The sequence below is a fragment of the Pararge aegeria genome, chromosome 3 (genome assembly GCF_905163445.1).
Source record: "Pararge aegeria chromosome 3, ilParAegt1.1, whole genome shotgun sequence".
Lineage (NCBI taxonomy): Eukaryota > Metazoa > Arthropoda > Insecta > Lepidoptera > Nymphalidae > Pararge > Pararge aegeria.
This window is the reverse complement of record NC_053182.1, coordinates 6,093,202-6,112,711: the sequence shown is the minus strand read 5'-3', so window position 1 is coordinate 6,112,711 and position 19,510 is coordinate 6,093,202. Positions and strand designations below refer to the sequence as shown.

At 34.9% G+C, this 19,510-nt stretch overlaps 1 protein-coding gene across 6 annotated transcripts; it reads right to left on the bottom strand.

The window, feature by feature from the left end:
* Positions 1 to 909: 909 nt before the first annotated feature.
* On the bottom strand, positions 910 to 18,212 carry LOC120637184 (eukaryotic translation initiation factor 4E-binding protein Mextli). 6 transcript variants are annotated; one of them, XR_005659422.1, is made up of 13 exons: positions 17,792 to 18,005; positions 17,461 to 17,585; positions 16,836 to 16,989; positions 15,831 to 15,984; positions 14,927 to 15,137; positions 13,798 to 13,869; positions 13,038 to 13,098; positions 12,052 to 12,190; positions 11,323 to 11,460; positions 10,920 to 11,115; positions 8,409 to 8,494; positions 4,800 to 4,915; positions 910 to 1,988 (listed from the first exon to the last, which is right to left on the bottom strand). XR_005659422.1 is itself a non-coding variant. In XM_039908867.1 (13 exons), exons 2-13 carry the CDS (start codon positions 17,579 to 17,581, stop codon positions 1,887 to 1,889), a joined length of 1,533 nt encoding a protein of 510 aa, XP_039764801.1. In that variant the 5' UTR covers positions 17,582 to 17,585; positions 18,076 to 18,212; the 3' UTR covers positions 910 to 1,886. The 6 variants fall into 6 exon arrangements, 5 of the variants coding, with proteins under 5 accessions (XP_039764801.1, XP_039764799.1, XP_039764803.1 ...); XM_039908867.1 differs by lacking the exon at positions 17,792 to 18,005 and adding an exon at positions 18,076 to 18,212 and having other exon boundaries at positions 8,409 to 8,477; XM_039908865.1 differs by having other exon boundaries at positions 8,409 to 8,477.
* Between the last annotated feature and the right edge of the window lie 1,298 nt (positions 18,213 to 19,510).

The following is a 19,510-nucleotide window of genomic DNA, read 5'->3' as shown; positions in this document are numbered from 1 at the left end:
CATAAATTTCCACAATTTAACCTTGCCTTAAGTTGGCCGAAAAAAATATTTTGTGTAAACCATTAATATAAAGATGATATTTTACCAAGAGCACCAGATAGTACGTGAATTTTCAATATAGGTATTTGTTATACATGAGCACTTTCATAATATTGTCCCGAATGTTTACATTTAATACTAATATTGCTTTAAATTTGATAATTAGTATAAACAACACACGTAAAATATCATAAAATTCGTGAACTGAAAAAAATAACTTAAAAATCAAATATAGTATAACATTATATTGGATATTTAATATATGTATAATTTATAAGGCTACCATCAAGGTAATATTTTTAACAGTCTTAAAGTAACGTGAATATTTCTGTTACAGACAGTTAAGATTCAATTTTAGGGATCTCATAAATAAAACTGAAGTCTCAGAGCAAAGGAGCATTATTTTTATTTATGAGACCCTATAAACATTTCATACAAGAGAAAGCCCGACAATAACATTAAAAATATATTTTTATAAACAATTAAATGTAAAATTTATTTGGTTTAGTTTGCACAGCGATTTTAATATACTCTAATAATAATAACAATATAATAATATCCGTTAATAATTTTTTTAATAATTAATACTTAAAATTGGCAGGCTTTCCCGAAAACAAAAGCTTACGACTTAGTGAGAATCAACCTACCCACAGGACTAGACACTAGATACAAATGAATATGAGTGTATGTCACAGGCAAAGTGATTAAGCGCATTATTCATAACTCTCTGGCAATATGAATAGGTTAAGAAGCAAAAGAGAAGAGTAGACTAGAGGCATATATTATATTATCATCAGTGTCACCTTTTTCTATTATTTAAACGTTGCAGGCGAGTTCGGTTCTCAAAGATATTTTTATAAGCACAATATGTTGACTGCTTATAACCAACTCCTAATAAAAACAAATAAATGTTTGAAACTTCCTTAAACAAATTGCCCTATAAGTCATTTTAGGAAAGTATAATAATTGTCTAGATAATTGTTTGAATATTTATATCAGATTGCCCAATTCACCTCAGCATTTTCTATGTAGTCCGGGCATCATGAAAAATGCTCGATTAATCACATCCCCCGTAGCAAATATACAAACATACAAAGAAATGCATGCATTCTTCTTAAAATAAATGGAATCACTCTGACATCTGAAACTTGCTGTTCCTTTTAGTCAATATGTATATAATAGAAGAAAACTACCTCAGTACATTCAACGGATCTATCGAAAATTGCGCTTTTGTAATCATTCGTTCAAAGGGAGGGGCATGTAAATTGCTTTCAAGCAAAAAAAAAACTTTAGCATCTGTAACTTAAGAGATCATTAAATCATAGTAGACTGTTGGATACAGTCTACTATGATATCTTTAAGTGTCTTTACATTGAAATTTCTATTCGAAAATGTTTATCACAATTCGATCAAGCAGATCCACACACGAAGTTTAAGATAAAACATAACATTATTAAATCTTTAAAAAAAAAAAGCGGTATATTCATACCGACGCTAAATAAATAAATATAATTTGGTGAGCTAATACTTTTAGTAGGTAATGAGTCCGCTAAAATTAGTTACATAGCATACAAACAAATATAAACGGACGGCTCTAAACGACGATTCGTTGCTCCCGATCATCAGAATGAACTACAGTGAAACTGTCATTCGCTTCGTTCGAAGATTGTAAATGTGAGATTAGTTTGTTTTATAAAAAAGTACGTTAGCGTATCAATGAGACGTAATGCCAATCGCTCGCCTATTTTCTGTAGTATATTTAAGTGCAAATGTGCTGGTAATAGGTGGCCGGTGCTGTTGCGTGCAGGTGCGGGCGACGAGCGAGGGGGGAAGGGAGGGCAGTGACGTCATTCTGGTTCGGGCGAGTCGGGCACGTCTTGCACGACGGTGACGCCGCCGGCCGCGCGTCCTCGCTTCAGGTAGGTGACGCTGTCGAACTCCAGGCAACTCTGTCGACACCAATTTCGCTCCGTTAGCGCTCTTCCTTAAATCCTCGCACTTGATATATACAGGTTTTCACATAAGCCCACAAGTTATTGACGAAACACAAACTTTACTCTTAGCATTGGTACAAAGAGCTCCGCACATATCATTTATGCATCATCCTCAGCTCTAGATCTCAGGGTAGAATGATATTCTTAACATCACATAATTTATCAACTTTTCATGAAAGAACATAACAACTTTTTCATGCAGTACGCAACTCTGCGCCCATCGAGCGACCGCACTCACGCTCTACCTCAGACCCAAAGTTTAATTTTTATAATTGTTTATATACAAGACAAATCGTGCATCTTTCGGTTTCACATTAAATTAAAGCAAAAGCCAGTGGTTTAGCGTGCGAACATTTGTGTTGACAGACTGCACATTGGTCATTGAGTTTGGATCAAGTTTAAACTACATGTACATATTTGTTTAATACCAGGAAATCATTCTAAATGCGATACTCGATGTAACCGCACTTTCAGTTTTATCCATAACAAAATATTGGTTTTCAGCTGGTATATTTTTTCTGGGCAAAATGTATTATATATTGTGGTTGTTTCTATTCGGAACGTCTCGGCAGATAGTGGTATTTATACAGAATGTCCTTTATAATTTTTCTTTGAATATATTCCAAAAAAATAATTTTCTAATAGTCCTTTTTTCTAAATTTATAACAAAACTCAATAGGCAATGCGTTAGCAAAATTATTTTAGTGATGTTGAAATGCGACCAAAGGGAACACGGTAATTTCTTAACATCAAAACAGAACCAAACTTAAGGGCCTTTTTAAAAAAAGATTCTGACAGATGAGTTAGAGGACCCAGGATATGCTTCAAGACCTATGGAAAAATGTGCCTAAATATATTTTGATATGTTAAATCTTTTAAGCGGTTGAGTAACTTTTGTTAGTAGTAGCAGGTAAAAGTATTGTTAGTAAGGTTCGAAGCAACAGTTCAAGCAAAACAAGTTACATTTTAAAATTTTATATTTGAAAATCAGAAATTGACAATGAGAATCAACACTGGTAATTTGAAGACAAAGAGCAATAATACAAATAAATAAACATTTCGATTCATCCGAATAATCTTCGGGGAGCACCATGGTCGCCTACCTGTACTGAACCCCTCTCGAATATCCATTCTGTCGAAGCAGCATGAACATTAAAATTTGCCATACAGAAAACAGGTCACAATAAACATTTCAAAATATTATTTATATAAATTAATCAATAATCAACATTGAATATTTATTCTATAATACTAGTCGTAATAAATCTTCCATAAATTAAATGTTACTTTAAATTGAGTAATATGAGATTAAATATATCAGTCTTATGTCAAAGGATATTATTTGTTCCAATGGTAACACAACGACGTGCAAAGAACACAATTCGTTGAATTCAAGCATGGAACTGGCGTCAGTCTTATAAACTCTAACTTACGCTATGAGATCATTTATATTATTATCCTTCTAAGTTTCTCCTACAATATAATTTACGCTTAGCTTTAAACCTAATAATACTTAAGCTATTGGCTTCATCAAAGTAACTTGTCGAAATTGGATTGTTTCTAATTTATCATGCTGTCTGTTCATGCCGAAATTTTGGATTTAATTGACCTTGTTTAATACATTACTAGCCCCAGCTTGTGAAAACGAAATTAAGTTACATACAGTTGTGCAGTTATAAGTTTGTATTGCGTGCAGCGATTGATTTAAATGAAATCGACACGAAATGAAATGTGATTGTTAATCGCGACTACAATAACGAGTCGGAAAACTATCAAATAATTCCTCAAATATTTCTTTTCGAAATCAAAGTACAATTATAAAGAACGTGTCAATTTAATCTAAGCAATATGCTTTTAGGCCCTGATTTGGTTGAAAGCTGTGGAAATTTTGCGTGCGCTTAAAATTAGACAAAACAATCAGTCAAAAAGCCAAACTAAACATAAGTTTACCAATTATACCAAAAGCCCCCATAAAAAAAGCATGTAGGAAGCATGCATAGTCAATGGCTAAAAGTTTAACTTTTGCCACTGAATATACAGTTGCATTTTGGAAAGTGAATCATGTTAGGAGGCTTTCGGCTCTTCAATTTAGGTCAGGAATAAGAGACGATAAGAGGTAATTATTTTTTTGACCAGTTAAATCATGTTACGAAGATAATATGTAGATATCGTTTACGATATTTACATAGAATATTCTTTGCAAAAATTTAAATTAAATCACATTTGAAGGATTTTTTAGAAGGCTTTTTTGGAACAACGGAATATCATGATTTACAAATCTTATGGGGACCTTTATTAGTCAAGACCAAGCAGCAAACAAACATGCTCGAACGACCCAAACATAACCTATTTGGCTTCGTTTGCGTTGACTATTGTGCATTTATTTCGTATATTCAATCTATCCGTAATCTATAGATTTATTGCTAAGTAAGCAAAGCTGTTATTGACACAAAATATCCATACAAATTTTAACAAAAAACAACCTCGCAAAACAACTTATCAACAGATTACAGATAGATTGGATAAAGAAAGCTGACTTAAGTGACAGATCGCGAGAACAAGTCTTTGGCAGTATCCCGTAAGGAAGTGAAGGGGGGGGGGGGGGGATGGGTAATGTAGGGGCTAGTAGAAGTTGCGGCAGAGCAGCGCGGCGAGGTAGTTGGGACGGTGCGGAGGGTGGTAGGGGTGGCGGGGCACGCAGTGTGCGCGGGTGGCGGGGCGGTAAACGGACCAAGCGGGGCGGGCGCGGGGCACGTCCAGTGTTACCTTGCGCGCGAGCTCCGACGGGAAAGCCGCGAGGCCTGCGGGCGGCAGCTTGCTCAGCGGCGAGTCCGCGTACTGCACCAGCGTCTCGTAGGAATATGTCTGCCGCGACCCGCCTCCTGCACGCATCAACACTGCATTACTACATATACCTCATTGTTAAACAACTAACGTACGAATCTATGTTTTGTATTGGATAGAAGCAGGCGTTACTTTGCGGAAATCAATGATATATTATGAAAATTAAGCTTAATTTGCTAAACTTCGCGAAAAGCAGGAAAATCTGTATGGTGTAATTTATAATTTCTTCAAGCACCATTATATTAGTTAATTTATGTCGATTAAGTGTAATAAACATTAACTTTTATATAGGTATTCTATTAGACTAAAAGACAAAACATTCATTCGTACGTTAAATGTTGTTTGAGTTAGACCGCCCGAACAACAAGTCCGGACAACAAAAAGTCCTGCGAAAAATGTTTTTTAACCACGCTAAGAAACTATCTTATATCTGTAACATAAATTTTAAAATTTGGTTTTGCTATTAAGCCATACACAAATAAAGTATATTTTTAAGCCTGAGAATAGCTGAGCCTAATCCGGGACAAAAAAATATATATCAGACTGAGACGGTCCACAGGAAACTACCTATCTCTGCTCCAAATTTCGTCAAGATTGGTGCAGTGGTTAAGCCCGTTTATTTAGTGGACAGGTTCTGGATTCGTCAGATTCGTGATTACACAGATTCGCTATTCCATAGTAATTTTACAGTCGTAAAAACATAAAAAAATTATCAGTTTATTGGTGATTGTAAAAAATTTGCAAGATGCCCATGACCCATGTGAGACGGTTGAGTGATTTCCAAATAGGCCAGCTGAGGTTGTGTCCTTCGGTTTATGGTTCAACGGCGGCCGAATAAGTAAGAAACGCTGTAACGGGATATATTGATTTTATATAATGAATATATTTTTCCTAATTTCAATAATAGTTGTTCACAGAATTTGAACATTTATTGTTAGAAAAAAAAGTTATTCTAATTCTGTGGCATGACGACATAAGAGAGCGTCATGCCTATGGCCACGACGGCATACATGTCAATATTACCGCAAACATGCGCTAATATAACGTAAAAATAATTTATTTGTGATTGTACTTCTGCCGTATAGCGAATCTGTCTAGCCCCGAATCTGCATCACACATTTGACGAATCCAGAATCTGTCCTATAGCACAACGACCACCCACCTCGGTTCAACCCACTCATTCGGTAACCCGAATGAATGGGTTGAACCGAACTTTTTAACGAACAAACAATCAAGCGCACTAAAATAAACGTAATGAAAATGTTTTTTTTTAATTAAATATATATTATCTTCTGTGCGGAAGCACTATACAAACACAGGGCCTTTAATATTTCTGCAATCTGTAACAAAAAAATATTTCTCTACCATCACCGACAAAAGCATTTGAAAAACGTGCTTTCTTGAGCGATGCGGAATCACTCATTAATATTCCTTTCGACCATCACATAAAACCCAAAAAAAAGAAAAAAAAAGAAAAAAAAAAAAGTGTATTAATCATAATAAGTATACTTTTAAAATAAACACATGCCAAAAACTAGACATATTAGTTTTGTTTATTAGCAAATTTCTTAGGCAAAGTAAAAGTAGCAAACTTCTTTATTACTACTAATATAATAAAGAAAACATTCGCGTGCAGTAAATGTTCCATAAAAGCCAGACTGGGTAGTTCACAATTTGTAGTATTGAACACGATGTCATAGGAAACGACGTGTATATTTTCTTTTTCTGTTCCCATAAAACTATACTAGCGAATATGCACTGCACTTTCACACGCATTCGTATTGACAATATTCTGCATATTGTATTGTATTGTATTGTAATAACATTGACCGTGTACGGTTCCATATATAACCATTAGTAAACACCTAACACTCAGTTAAATAATATACCAAATAGTTTTACTATAATTTTAATTTTCAAGTTGCCAGTTTCATGGTTGGGGCTTTTAAATTGAGAGTTTGAAATTTGTAAGAAAACATTCACTATCACATTAATTGTACAACGAAACATCAACAATAAATTAAATAGTATTACAATAAGCACCCTGATATGTTGTTCTATAGAACAATTTATGGAATAAAAAATATAATAATATTATGATTTGTATGACTGATGACAATGTGTTCCACAGTAGAAATGGGAACTACCCAGCAAGAACTACATTATAATAAATCTCTAGATGCATAAATCGAAAATTAATACAAAGTACTGACTTCTGTTACTTTAATTTAAAATGGTAATTACTATAGCTCTTCTCGTAGAGCAAAATTTTGGTTAATAACCGGATTATTTTAATTTTCTGCATTTTACCGGTTAAATGATTGAACGAACCGAAATGCCACAGGTAATCGTTCTACTGCAAACCGGTTTATTTAACACGCGCTAGTCCATTTGACAAATGCTTAGCCTAGTTCATGACGCGTGCGAGTCTTACTTTGCGTCAAAGAACAAAAATGGTATAAATTATCCTTTTTTAATCAATAGATTTGTGTCGATTCTTATAAATCAATATGTTTAAATAGAAAACGCTTAATTTTGAAATGAAAATTACTTAGGTACACATAATATGATGACACTTTCGGCTCATTTCAAAGAAACAAGAAACAATTTAAGAAAAATTTTTTGAATTGAATTACTAAAGATCATCTTAACGGACAGGACGTATTAATTATTGTAAGGACGTTTGTATTATTTATTACGCTTCAAAATACTCGTACGTACTCGTCATAGCATCGCAGCAAATAACAAAAGAACTGAAATTAAAGTTTTCTTCTTGAAATCCATTCGAGTGAAATCATATAAGAACCGGTTTCTCTGTTTAACCAGTTGCCAGGTTGAAATTTTGTCCGGTTTCCGAGCCCTGATTTCCAGTCGTGTAGCAGGTAAAATTCATAGATGGGATATTCAAATAAATGGAATATCAAATGTTTTATAAAATAAATAATAATCCCACCATACAGCATTGCCATGCAACTATCGATTCTAAGTTCTATGAAAATAATAATTATCATCAACGTAAAACTGTTAGAGTGGTACTGTGAGCTGTCAAAATTATCTTCGTAAATTTGAGACAGTGCTATACAAAAGTTTCCGGAAGGCTGATTTAATCAAATGTCAATTACTGTCAACTTTCACAAGCGATAATAATTTTGATAAGATTGCTGCAACTCAAATCGTTAATTTTATCGCAAATAGAAATTAATCTGTTTCTAAAGTAAATTCTTTTGACATTAATTTAATCAACTAATCTGTTTGTAAAGTTTTTTTATTATAATTTTATTCTTAGACACGGTTGGATACATAGCAGAAATACAAGGTAATAGAAGATTAGGACACAGACCGATTCAAAAACAGGTACATTGTGAGTAATAAGGTGAATAAAAAGGTCGATGTGGTAAGAAATGTGATACGGTGAAAGAAGGGTGATAAGGTGATAAAAGGGTGATAGGGTGATAAGGTGTTAGAGTGGTAAGAGTGTGATGGTGATAAATAAGGTTGTACACGAGGGGTACTGAATGGGGTACGGCTCACCTGCGCTCTTGTCGGTGGAGGCGGCGCGTGAGAATCGCGGGCGGCGTGGCGCGGCGTCACCGTCGGCCGCTGCACACAACGCACCGCTACACCACCACCGACCACCGACCACGGCCCACTCACGAGTTATGCACAACAAACTATCACCGCGCATACTGTATGCTATACTAACGGCAGTGGCGTGCACGTAATACATGCGTAAAAGCGCTGCCTACCCTCCCGTTGTTTAAAACTCATATTGAAATGTTTTCCATGTTACATTATACAGATAAAACAATCCACGCTTCGCTTTCAGAAGTTATCGTTCCCTTAGATTATATAATAAGTCATAGAAATTAGCTAGTGTATAACACCTAGTGTAAAAAAATACTAGTCGTCCATTGTAAGTTTTGTGGTCATAAACTCACGGTTTATTTTTTTCTGCTTTATGCATATCCTGGTTGAACATGTACACGCCATCGACCGTAAATATACTGTATACGTGCAACTTATACTCTTTGTAACCTTAACAGAAGAGGTGCTGATATTAACAGCCTTCGTTAAACTTTGTTCTAAAAATAAGGCATATGTAAAGTAACTAAAATACGAGTTCCGAATTTAGCTTTTACTTTTCCATGCCTGAACACGTTAAATCATACGACATTATCATAAAGTTCTGATAACAATCGTAAACTAAGCCCGCCAACCTACATTGTTGCAGCTTGGAGGGCAAAGTAAAATGCTATTTACCATTTACCTTTGGTTCCCATCTTAGACTGCATAGTTGAGATCATGCAATGGTAAACTGTTCATGCGTCTCGGAACAGAAAAAGTTACTGTGTTTTTTTTTAAGGAAACGAAACTTTGGCTTGGTTTTAACTAGCAAGCTAAGCATAAGTAATTAATATGCTACAATATCGTTAAAACACTTGTTGAACAAAATAAGTTGCATAGTATATAATGATAGTTTCTTCTGCAATCCTTGTGAATAAGTTAACACTCAGCAGATGAATTAGAATTTAAAAATGGCCGTCAATAATGGTATTAATTTGGAAGAAACAGCTGCGACCGTGGTTCGGGATGGTCTATTGATACATTATACATACTTATATAAATAAATAAAATGACATTATGCTATTGAAACTCATAATGATGACAAAATATAAATAATAACATGAAACATACCTAAAGATATTGAAATAACTAGAAATGAAGAGTATTTCCTAGCCTAAGTCAGTATATAATAAGTCATTTAATGTCAAATGAGTTTGAAATTTACTGTATTTTAATACTCAATCGTTGGCGATCTAGACTCAGGCGACTATAAATATTGTGGCGAAAAATGAGAGACTACGCTTCTTAGACGACGGCATTTATTAAAAAACGGTACTGAATCCGAAGATGATTCTTTAATTAATAATTACTGTGAGACAGTTTTTATCTTTACTGTAAAATATAAGAATAGTAAAAATTTTTAAAGATAAAATTAGTTACTGTAGCATTACTGTTCTGTGACAAGATTAAAAAAAATTCAAATCGACAAACTTATATCTAATTAATGATATAAAAATATGAAAATAGAAAGATAAATTCGACTAAAATTTCAGCCTTAGGAGTTGACTTAACGAGAACTTCGTCGCCTTAGGGAGTATTTGGATAGAGGCTTTTGGCTTATGCACTGAGGGATACGAGTTTATCGGGACCCGACATTGGTCCATATGCTCCTACACCCGTGGTAAGATTCCATGTTTGGATAACGTAGGAAATCGGAGCTTCGTCCTGGAAAATAGTAGATGAACGGTCGTTTAATGTGTGTAAAACTATCAACATGCACAGTGTAATGTCTGAGTTATCGCCGCTAAATTAAGACGTATGAAAATTTTCGATTGGTTCCAATCGACCGTTTGATCACCCTTGTTTTAAATCACAAAACTTAAAAAAAATAAAAACACTCATTTGACACTAAATAACCTTTGTGTATTCGGCACACTTGTATTTAATCTGCACACGCTATTTCAGTTTCAAATCTGGTATCCATGCTTTGCAACACAGCTACAAACGGTTCGATTTGAAAATTTATTTTAAATACTATGTTAGTTAAAGCAACCTTGCTTTATATGGCGTTTAGCTATAAGTTTGTTTTAAGGCAATCTTATGTTTTATCAAACCTATCATGCAAGTTAAATTATGCATGAAAACCAGTTTAAGGCAGTTCTGTGCAAAATATAAGCCATTTCCATGGTTTCCACAAACAACCAATGTCAAACTACATTTTCATCTATATTCTTATAACTACATCTTCATCAGTATTTCCATTTATAGAAACCTCTCTTTTATCGTTGACACTGATGGACGGAATGTGATAACACGCGTTTGTCTACATCCCGATTTCTAACAGCGATGGTCTCGCCAACGCAATAATGTGAAATTTCTCGAGGCAACATTAGTACTCATTCTGCTCTACCTACAACATATTATGGTCTCGATACTTTATAACGCGCCAACACTATAATTCTACTTGTCTGGCATTACCTTGTTGGTCGTCGAGGCTGTTGGGCGCGTTAGACACGAACACCTCGTCATCGGCACCATTGAGCGCGGAATCGTCGCGTAGTAGCAAAGCAGCTGCGGGACGTTGCGACAGAGTAAAGAAGTCACCGGAACCTAGTCCCATTGCTTCCAACGCGCCAGCACTGTCAAAATACTCGTCCAACACTAGTTTCGCCGTCTGAAATTAATATAAAAATATTATTTTGTTCATTTCATCTATTTCAGTGTGATATAACCTAGAATTGATAGATAGCTTTGTCTATTTAACCGATTGAGTTAAACTGAAAGAGGTCCCCGGATTTAGGAGATTAACAAATTGTAAAAGCGTCAAGTTTGTTTTATGATGATCATAAAGAAGAATAAAAATGTAGTCTTAAATTACTACCTTAACAAGATCCAAATTGTTGCCAGTAATCTTGATGGAATGTTCTCCAAAAGTGACAGTGTATTTATACTCTCCTAATGCAGCATCGTTTGTTGAGAAACTATGAAGTAAAGCTCTGGAATTGTTGTGGGGAGACTTCTGAAATGGAACAGAACAGAAACCAAGATTACCTCGCGAGACACAAGACAAGAAGATACTTGATATTTGGCATAACATTTTGTGTTTGAAATAATTTTTTTTTTAATACTAATGAGATTAACTGGCACCAATCCACTCTTTGCCAACGGGGTGGACTACGGCCTAGTACTTTCTCATTGTAGGAGGAGACATGTAGAGGCTGGTCCACTACAGGTCCCCTAAGGGGTTGATACTTGATATGATGATAATTGACTGACCAAGCAGATGACAGGAGGAAAACCATCGACTATAAACACAGCAACACTTAGCAGGGCACGCAAGGAACACATTCTAAATAGTGCCGCCCTGATGTCCATCAACCAAAAACGTAGCCTCATGCACCCGTTATTACACGGGCAACCACGGCCTTCAGACACACACACACGTGTACACAGGAATGCAGCAATGGTGCTTGGCGGCAGAAATAAGCATAGCTGGAGTACTGCCCGTACGAGCTCTGTCACCAAAAGCTATACTACAACTTAAATCAGATTTTATAAGACTGCATAATAATTACTATAGTCTTAAAAAGTCTGGTTGTAAGAAGATTACCTCTCGCGGACGCTCATCAGAGCCGGTGGAGTCAAGGGAGGCTCGCGAAGCGCCCAGCGCTCCGCCCTCCAGTGCCCCCTCTAGTCGCACGGGTGACGCATTGCGCCGGATCGTGTCCCCGATCAGATGTTTCGCGTGGCTAATGACAAACACGTCAAAAATTAAACCCCTCGTGTGTAATATTATTATTTATTTACTTACGGAATATCATATTGATCAATACGCATACATAAGACCTAATATATAATTTACTTAAAGGCTAAAAAGCACCTATTAAAATATACAGCATAATTACAAAAAACAGCTCATGACATCTAAAAATTTTATTAAATTACATCAAGTTACACAAATTACGAGTAAATTGCGGAATATATATTTGTGGATATTTCGGCTATAAACTAAAAAAAACCTCGTGTATACTTGGACAAATTAACTATCCCTCACTTATTTTACACTAAAACATACCTTATAAATCACTCTGTCCATAAGTGAAAACCGTATGAAAATCCGTTGGGTAGTTTTTCGGCGGGGGACTTTGTTTAATAAAATGTAGTCCTTATCATAGATAAAGTTATGCTTAGTAAGAAAATCAGATTATATAAAACAATAACTCGTTTGGCTGATTTCGGATAAAATAAAAGTCAACGAGGCCTTAAATTAAAAAAAAAAAAAAAAAATGCATAATTAATTTGTTTCAAGTAAGTCAATTTATAAACGTCAAGTCAGTCTGTTTGTAGTGACTCTACCAACGGTTCGGAAGGCAGATTCCATTGAGAAGAGCTGGCAAGAAACCCCAGTTAATGCACATTTCAAGGGCAACGGAACTGTAAATACTAATAACACAATGAAAGATGGCACTATTTATGAACTTGTCAATTTAAGGTTAGTGATTTATGTAATTATTTTTGCAGAGCATGCGGTTCATTGCAGTAGGTTTATTGGCTTATTGTTATAACCTTTTTTATTTAGAAAAAAAAAACACTCACTTAACATTTTCCTCGTTAGGTCCAGTGATCTGAACAAGGCGTTCCTTTGCACCGGGGCTAACTGAAAATCAAAAATGTGACAATATATAACCTAAATCATTTCTTGTTCCTGTCTGTTAGTGTTCCATTATATGAAGCACACAGCTAAATGCTATTAGTAGGCAGGCAGGGTTAATGTAAAAATACCACAACCAGTTAGAATTTTTAATGGTAAAACTAAAGTTTATTGATTAATTTCATCCGAGAAAATTGTAATGCACATAAATAAATATTAAAGATAATAACAAGAAATGGATAGTACTAGCTCACTTATATTTCTCGTCACGAAAGTTTAAGCAGGCGATTTCGAAATTCCTTCGGCATCTCAACCCAACTTGTGATTGGCTATATATTAGCCAATAGTGGAAGTGTGCATTCAATGGTTAATATTAATACATATTAAGTGGCTCGCGAATTGAAAAACATTTTCTACTTTGAAGAAGCAAACAAGTATTGCATTGATTAAGAGTTTCAGCTGGGTTGCAGTAATGGAGTTTTCTAGCTAGCATCCTGGCTTAACATGAAGCTTAATAACCGCCCACATTTTCAACTTTCGTGACGCGTACTGTATCAATGTATATAGTATTATTATGGTTAATAAATGTATGTAGTATGGGTAATTAATGTATGGGTAGATAATTGATGTAGTATGGGTAAAAGACAACGGAAGAGTCCGCCACACCATGCGTAAGCATCCTTCACCCCACCCGTGCATTCATACCTCGCTGAAACGATATAATCGTGTCACTTAGCTCCTCGATCATGTGCACCCTCCTGCCCTTGATACCCATCACTGTAACACCACAACACAACTTCAGACCCCCGACTGAACTTCATCTCGCCACACGTCCATACAGTAAAGCCTCTACACACGAGACTATTTTCTACTGCAACCAACATTCCAACTTCCTCCCCTTTCTCTTTTAGCTACAGTTAGCTACAGTTTTTATCGTCACTAGCTTAAATTGTAAGTTGGAAGTTGGTGCTATGTGAATCTTGAACACTCTCAGCATACCAAACTTTAGTACAAGTTTGTATACCATAAAATATAGGGTAAAGATTATCACAACACTGAAATATTAAATCACTGTAGGAGAAATGAACATGCTTATCACTATTGTTGTACTACATTTACCACAATGTTGTCTATTTAAAAATAAAAATAAATAATTCATAACAAATAATTGATTTCATAATCAAATTGAAAAAATATCAATATTAGATTGAGACATGCATTATGTAAAATAAGTAAATATCCAAGTACTGGGCATTACAGTAACTTACAGGTAAAAAAAAGTTAAATTAACAGATAATAATAATGATTGCCATGCAGTCAGTTACTTCTATAAACTCAAAATTGTCTTGCCTGTTTTTAAACAAGTTTGTTATTTTCCATGCAATATTAAATCCCTTACAATTACATCTAGTCTCATAACATAATCCACAACAGATTAGACAGTATAAAGATCTCTGTTTGTTTATGTTAATCTATGGTTTCTATTTATGTTCAGCTTAAACTACAACAAGTAGATTACACCTTGTAAGGTTTTCAACTTAAAAGACCTTTTACTTTTTACAGTTCGGTGTGAAAATCGTTTATGAAAAACATTTCTTGTTTAAGGCCGAGAAAGAAATTGCTTCTTAATGGAAAGTTTTAAGCATGTAGAGAAAGGTCAAATTGAGCACTAAATTAAACAGATAGGTATATTGAAGTAGTAGATATCACCATTGCTTCTTCACCCTTGTTCTTTTGTATTTCGTATTCATTAATTTAACAAGGTGTCTGTTTGACCTACATTCGATTTATGCCGAACTGCTAAGAAAAATATGCATTCTTATGTTAATTTTACCTTTTCCAGAGTCAGCATTGCGTATGACGACCTCATCCTTGGAGTAATTCTTGCCTGGGATTTTGGTAGGCTTGGGGAACTTGCCCGAGGGCTTTATGAGCTCGCCCGGGGCCAGCATCGCGGGCGGCTCAGCCGGCGCAGCCAGCGTGGGGGAAACCGAGCCGCCCAGCGCGCCCGTCCCGGAGCCATCCATCGTCGGCACCAGTAGTGGCTACAAATGCGATTTATACCTTAAGTCTTAGGCCATTGAAGTGGTTTTGTACTCTGTGCGTGTACTACAGTACTTCAACTACTATAATCCGGCCGTTGTACGAATGTGTTCCTGAGGCCTATCAGTTGGACATATAAAACAATAATAACATTTGAACCTTGTACAAGCATTAGAACATTAACTATCATGAAATAAGACTATAATTAAAATTACATTATATATGAAACACCTCAAGATCCTAAAGATGAATTATATAATTCTGAAACAAAACTGTCAGTATCAAAATAATATGGTCTCTAATTTGTGTAACAATAAATTTAATGAAATATCTAAAAAAAGAATTGTAAGTTGGATTATTTAAATACTTAGTTTTCAATTTTATTGAGCAAAAAATAAAGACCACTTTATACTGTATGTTCAATCTCAACCTGTCAGAATCTAGTATAGTTTTAGTTTTCAAAAACTATGCCAGATACTGGTTGAACTATACTTTGGAATTGAGCTGTGTGAGATTTCACACAGCTCAATTCCAAAGTATAGTTCAAATCCACTGATAAATCTGCAGTGTCAAAAAAACCTTATTTTTCCTGGTCTTTAACTTGTGAAATGTACACTTACACTTAAATAAGTAGTATGAAATCAATAAACAAAAAAAATTATTTGGAAAAAATTTAAAGCAAAGAGATATTGTACCTCAGCGTGTGTGCCACGGTGCCTGTAGTACTGACTCATATAATCAGAACCCTGCCAGTTTTTAGCACGCAATTCTATTAGCTCAAGTAGATGAAGACGAGTTTTCTTATCCAGTCGCTCATCCTGAGATCCATTGCGAAAAACAACAAAAAATCTAAAATAATAAAAGATAAAACTTTAAATAATTTAGGGTTAATATTAAAATTTGAATACTGTTTTTTTAAGATATACAATACTGTCATATTCTTTTCAATGTCAAATTACTGCTACCAGAACGAGTAATTGGTGATTAGCAGGCTATAAAAAACTTATCAGTAAGGCAGAATAGTAAGGTATTTTCAAGGGGCCAAGTTTTAGCCACTTTCACACCTCTAACTTATCTAAGTTATGTGCATTTTAAGCAGTTAAAATATCAGTTGCTTCAATGGTGAAAGAAAACATTGTGAGGAAACCTGCATGTCTGAGAATTCTCCATAATATTCTCAAAATATAACTGCCATAAATTAATATGAGGAACAATGCATTTCAAATTATAAGCTTTCAACAATGATCTAGATTTCATTATTGATCTGCCAAATGATGTTTGATGAAGTATAGATAATCAAGTTTCTACTGTATATTTTAATATTAAGTACAGTAAACAAGCAAGACGGCTGCCTTATATTTAGTGAATACTGCCGCCAATGAACTTCTGCAGGACCAAAGGAGCCACCAATGCATGCTTTTAAGGTATTAATCAAATACTGGAGTCACCCAAAATTATGGTCTTGAGGCAATGATTGGGCATACTTATAATTGTTTTATTTTTATTTTCATAACATACTTATGTTTAAGTAGTAGTTATTAGTCTGTAAACACATGTTCACTTTACTTAAGCACGCAGTCAATGCATGATTTGGATTGCAACATACACCATATATTTAAGTCTAAAACACAAGTCCGTTTATGTTGCTAAAGAATAAATAAATAAAGTCTCTATACATACAAATTCCAAATTTCACAAACCTGTCAAGAAAGTCCTTGTAGAGTGCTTCAAGCTGGGCACCATATAGCTTTAGATTAGAGTACATAGTGGAGACATTGCTCTGAAGCGCACGGTCAAAATTCCCCTGCATCATTTGATATGCGACTGCCTCCGTCAAAACGATTAGGTCATCAACTGTAAGATATAATGGCATTGCTCTAATATTCCATGCTCAAAGTTGTAGATTAAACTGAATATAAAGTATTTGAGTTGTACATTCATAAAAACCAAACAACTTGCATTGGAGCAGCTTGACAGGTCTTTGCGCTAAAACCATCTTTCCAATAGCCTAGGCCTGTGTCCAGCAGAGGGACGTTAATGCGACAATGATGGTTGTGATTTGTAAATCAGCTAGATATTTAAGGTAAACAGCCATAACTGCATCAACAGTAATTTTACATTTTAAAGAGTACAATAGTGCAGTATATTTAATAATACTTTTATAAAGTTTAGTAAAGTATTGCTTTCATAAACTGAGTCAAGAACAAAACATTTATACACCACTGCAAAAAAAATTTAAGTGTATAATTACCTAATTCAATGCAGTTACACTTCAATACACATGATAAGACTCTGTCATCGGAATTGTTTAAATAAGATTCTTACCAGAATTTATTTTTACATCTAGAACGGAGTTGCGGTTATGTGCAGAACTGGTTGTGGATTTCAAGGGTCTGGGCACTTCGAGTTTCTTAACCGTGCGGGTCATTTTCGTTAGGGTCGACATGGTGCTGTCAAAACAAAACAATACAATGTATCAAAACATTGCGGCGCCTACTGCGGCGTTTTACGGCCTCACTACATTAACAATGGGATACAGAATGACGGATGATTGCTATAAGTGGTTACATAGATATTTATTCAAGGAGTGTCAATGTATTCATGATGAAACAATGGTACCTACGAGGAACGGTGATTAGGAAAACAGGCAACTCACTCATCCATGGCGACGGCGTTTTGATACACACTAGAACCACTATTAGAACAAATCGCGTGAAAAGTGAAAGTGATGACAATGATACTAGCGAATAAATTCGGAACAAACTCGATACGTGTTCATTCCTCGTTTAATTAGTGTATTTTTCATGGAATAAAAATGGTTAGAAGAAAAAAATTTTGACTTTGAAGAAGATCTAATATTTTACTCAATGAAAAACATTTAGACAAAACAAATGAAAACCATGGAACTTATTGAAATGAGAAATAAACAAGGAAACTCACCTGGCTACGCCATTAATTCGCAATAAAAATAAATTTAGTGCGGTGACTAATGGAACTCCGAAAAGTTTTTATGCATAAAAAAAATCTACGATAAAAATTCAATTAATATAAAAAAGTATGAAAGAATATAAATAAATATTTAGATATTTAGGAACAAGCATGGGAATAAAATTTTTTTAATTTAATTATCAACATTTTTACAACATTATAAAAAATCGGTACTGAATAGTGGGTACGCACTAAGTTTTCATTGTTGCCATATAGTAATTATATATACCCGACATTGGATGAAATTTCAATGTAATTTTTTTTTGATATAATATTTATCGTGTTTTGTAATTTACCTTTACAGTATGTATATACTATTTTTTCTTATTGCCCGTGTGTGTAATATAATCTAAATCTGAGTTTTTTGTTTATAATTACTAAATTTCACGAAGGAAGGGAGAAAGTGGCCTCAACTCAAGACTGTGGAAACTGGAACCATTACAGTCTTTCGGGAATAATATATTTTTGTTAGTTTTATTGACGTGAACGTGAAATTATATTTACTTCTTGCTATGTTTACGATACGATAGCCCAGTGGACAGGATATCAAATTAACTTTTTGGGCCAGAGTTCGAATCCCAGAACGCACCTCTAACTTTTTTCTAAGTTATATGCGTTTTAAGCAATTAAAAAAAATAACACTAACATCGACGGTGAAGGAAAACATCGTGAGGAAACCTGCTGAGAGTTCTCCGTAATGTTCTCAAAAGGAGTATGGAGTCCACCAATCCAAGTCCACGCACTGGTCCAGTGTTGTGGTCTACGATGATGATGATGTTTCACACTGTAAATTCGGTGTTGGCCTAGAAATATGTATTCCCTGATAAGAAGTCTTAATCAAGCATTCAGTCGGTAAATAATCATTTTTAAGTTACTAATCCAAGCGGTCACAGTTTTAGTCGCATCTTATACGTATACTAAGTTAAAAAAAATGGACCCGGAATAATAAGTTATCATCATCCTCTTAAGTCTTTCAGAGCTATCCATCAGCTAAGCGAAGGCTTTTTCTCTCAGAGAAGAAGTGGAATTAGATGATTAACCTACCAAGCTGCCCAACGTTCGGTGATTTAACGTATCTTCTCTCAATTAGCGGGAAAAATACAACGTTGCCTGCTAACTTGTGTAATTTCCGGTGCACAGACAAGATGAATGAAATGTGGCGCCTCTTCTCTCTTCAGCCAGTAAAATGTTATAACATTACCCATTTTTAGGTATTTTTTGTGTATATGGCAATATTAATAGCAGCCAAAAGAGCAAGAGCCCAAACCTAACCACAGGTGACAATTGCACAAAATAAAGTTTAATTGTCAAACTCAAAAGTCACAACAGACATAGACAGACAAATGTCATCACATCGATGTTCAAATTCAAATGTCATTTCGGGTGT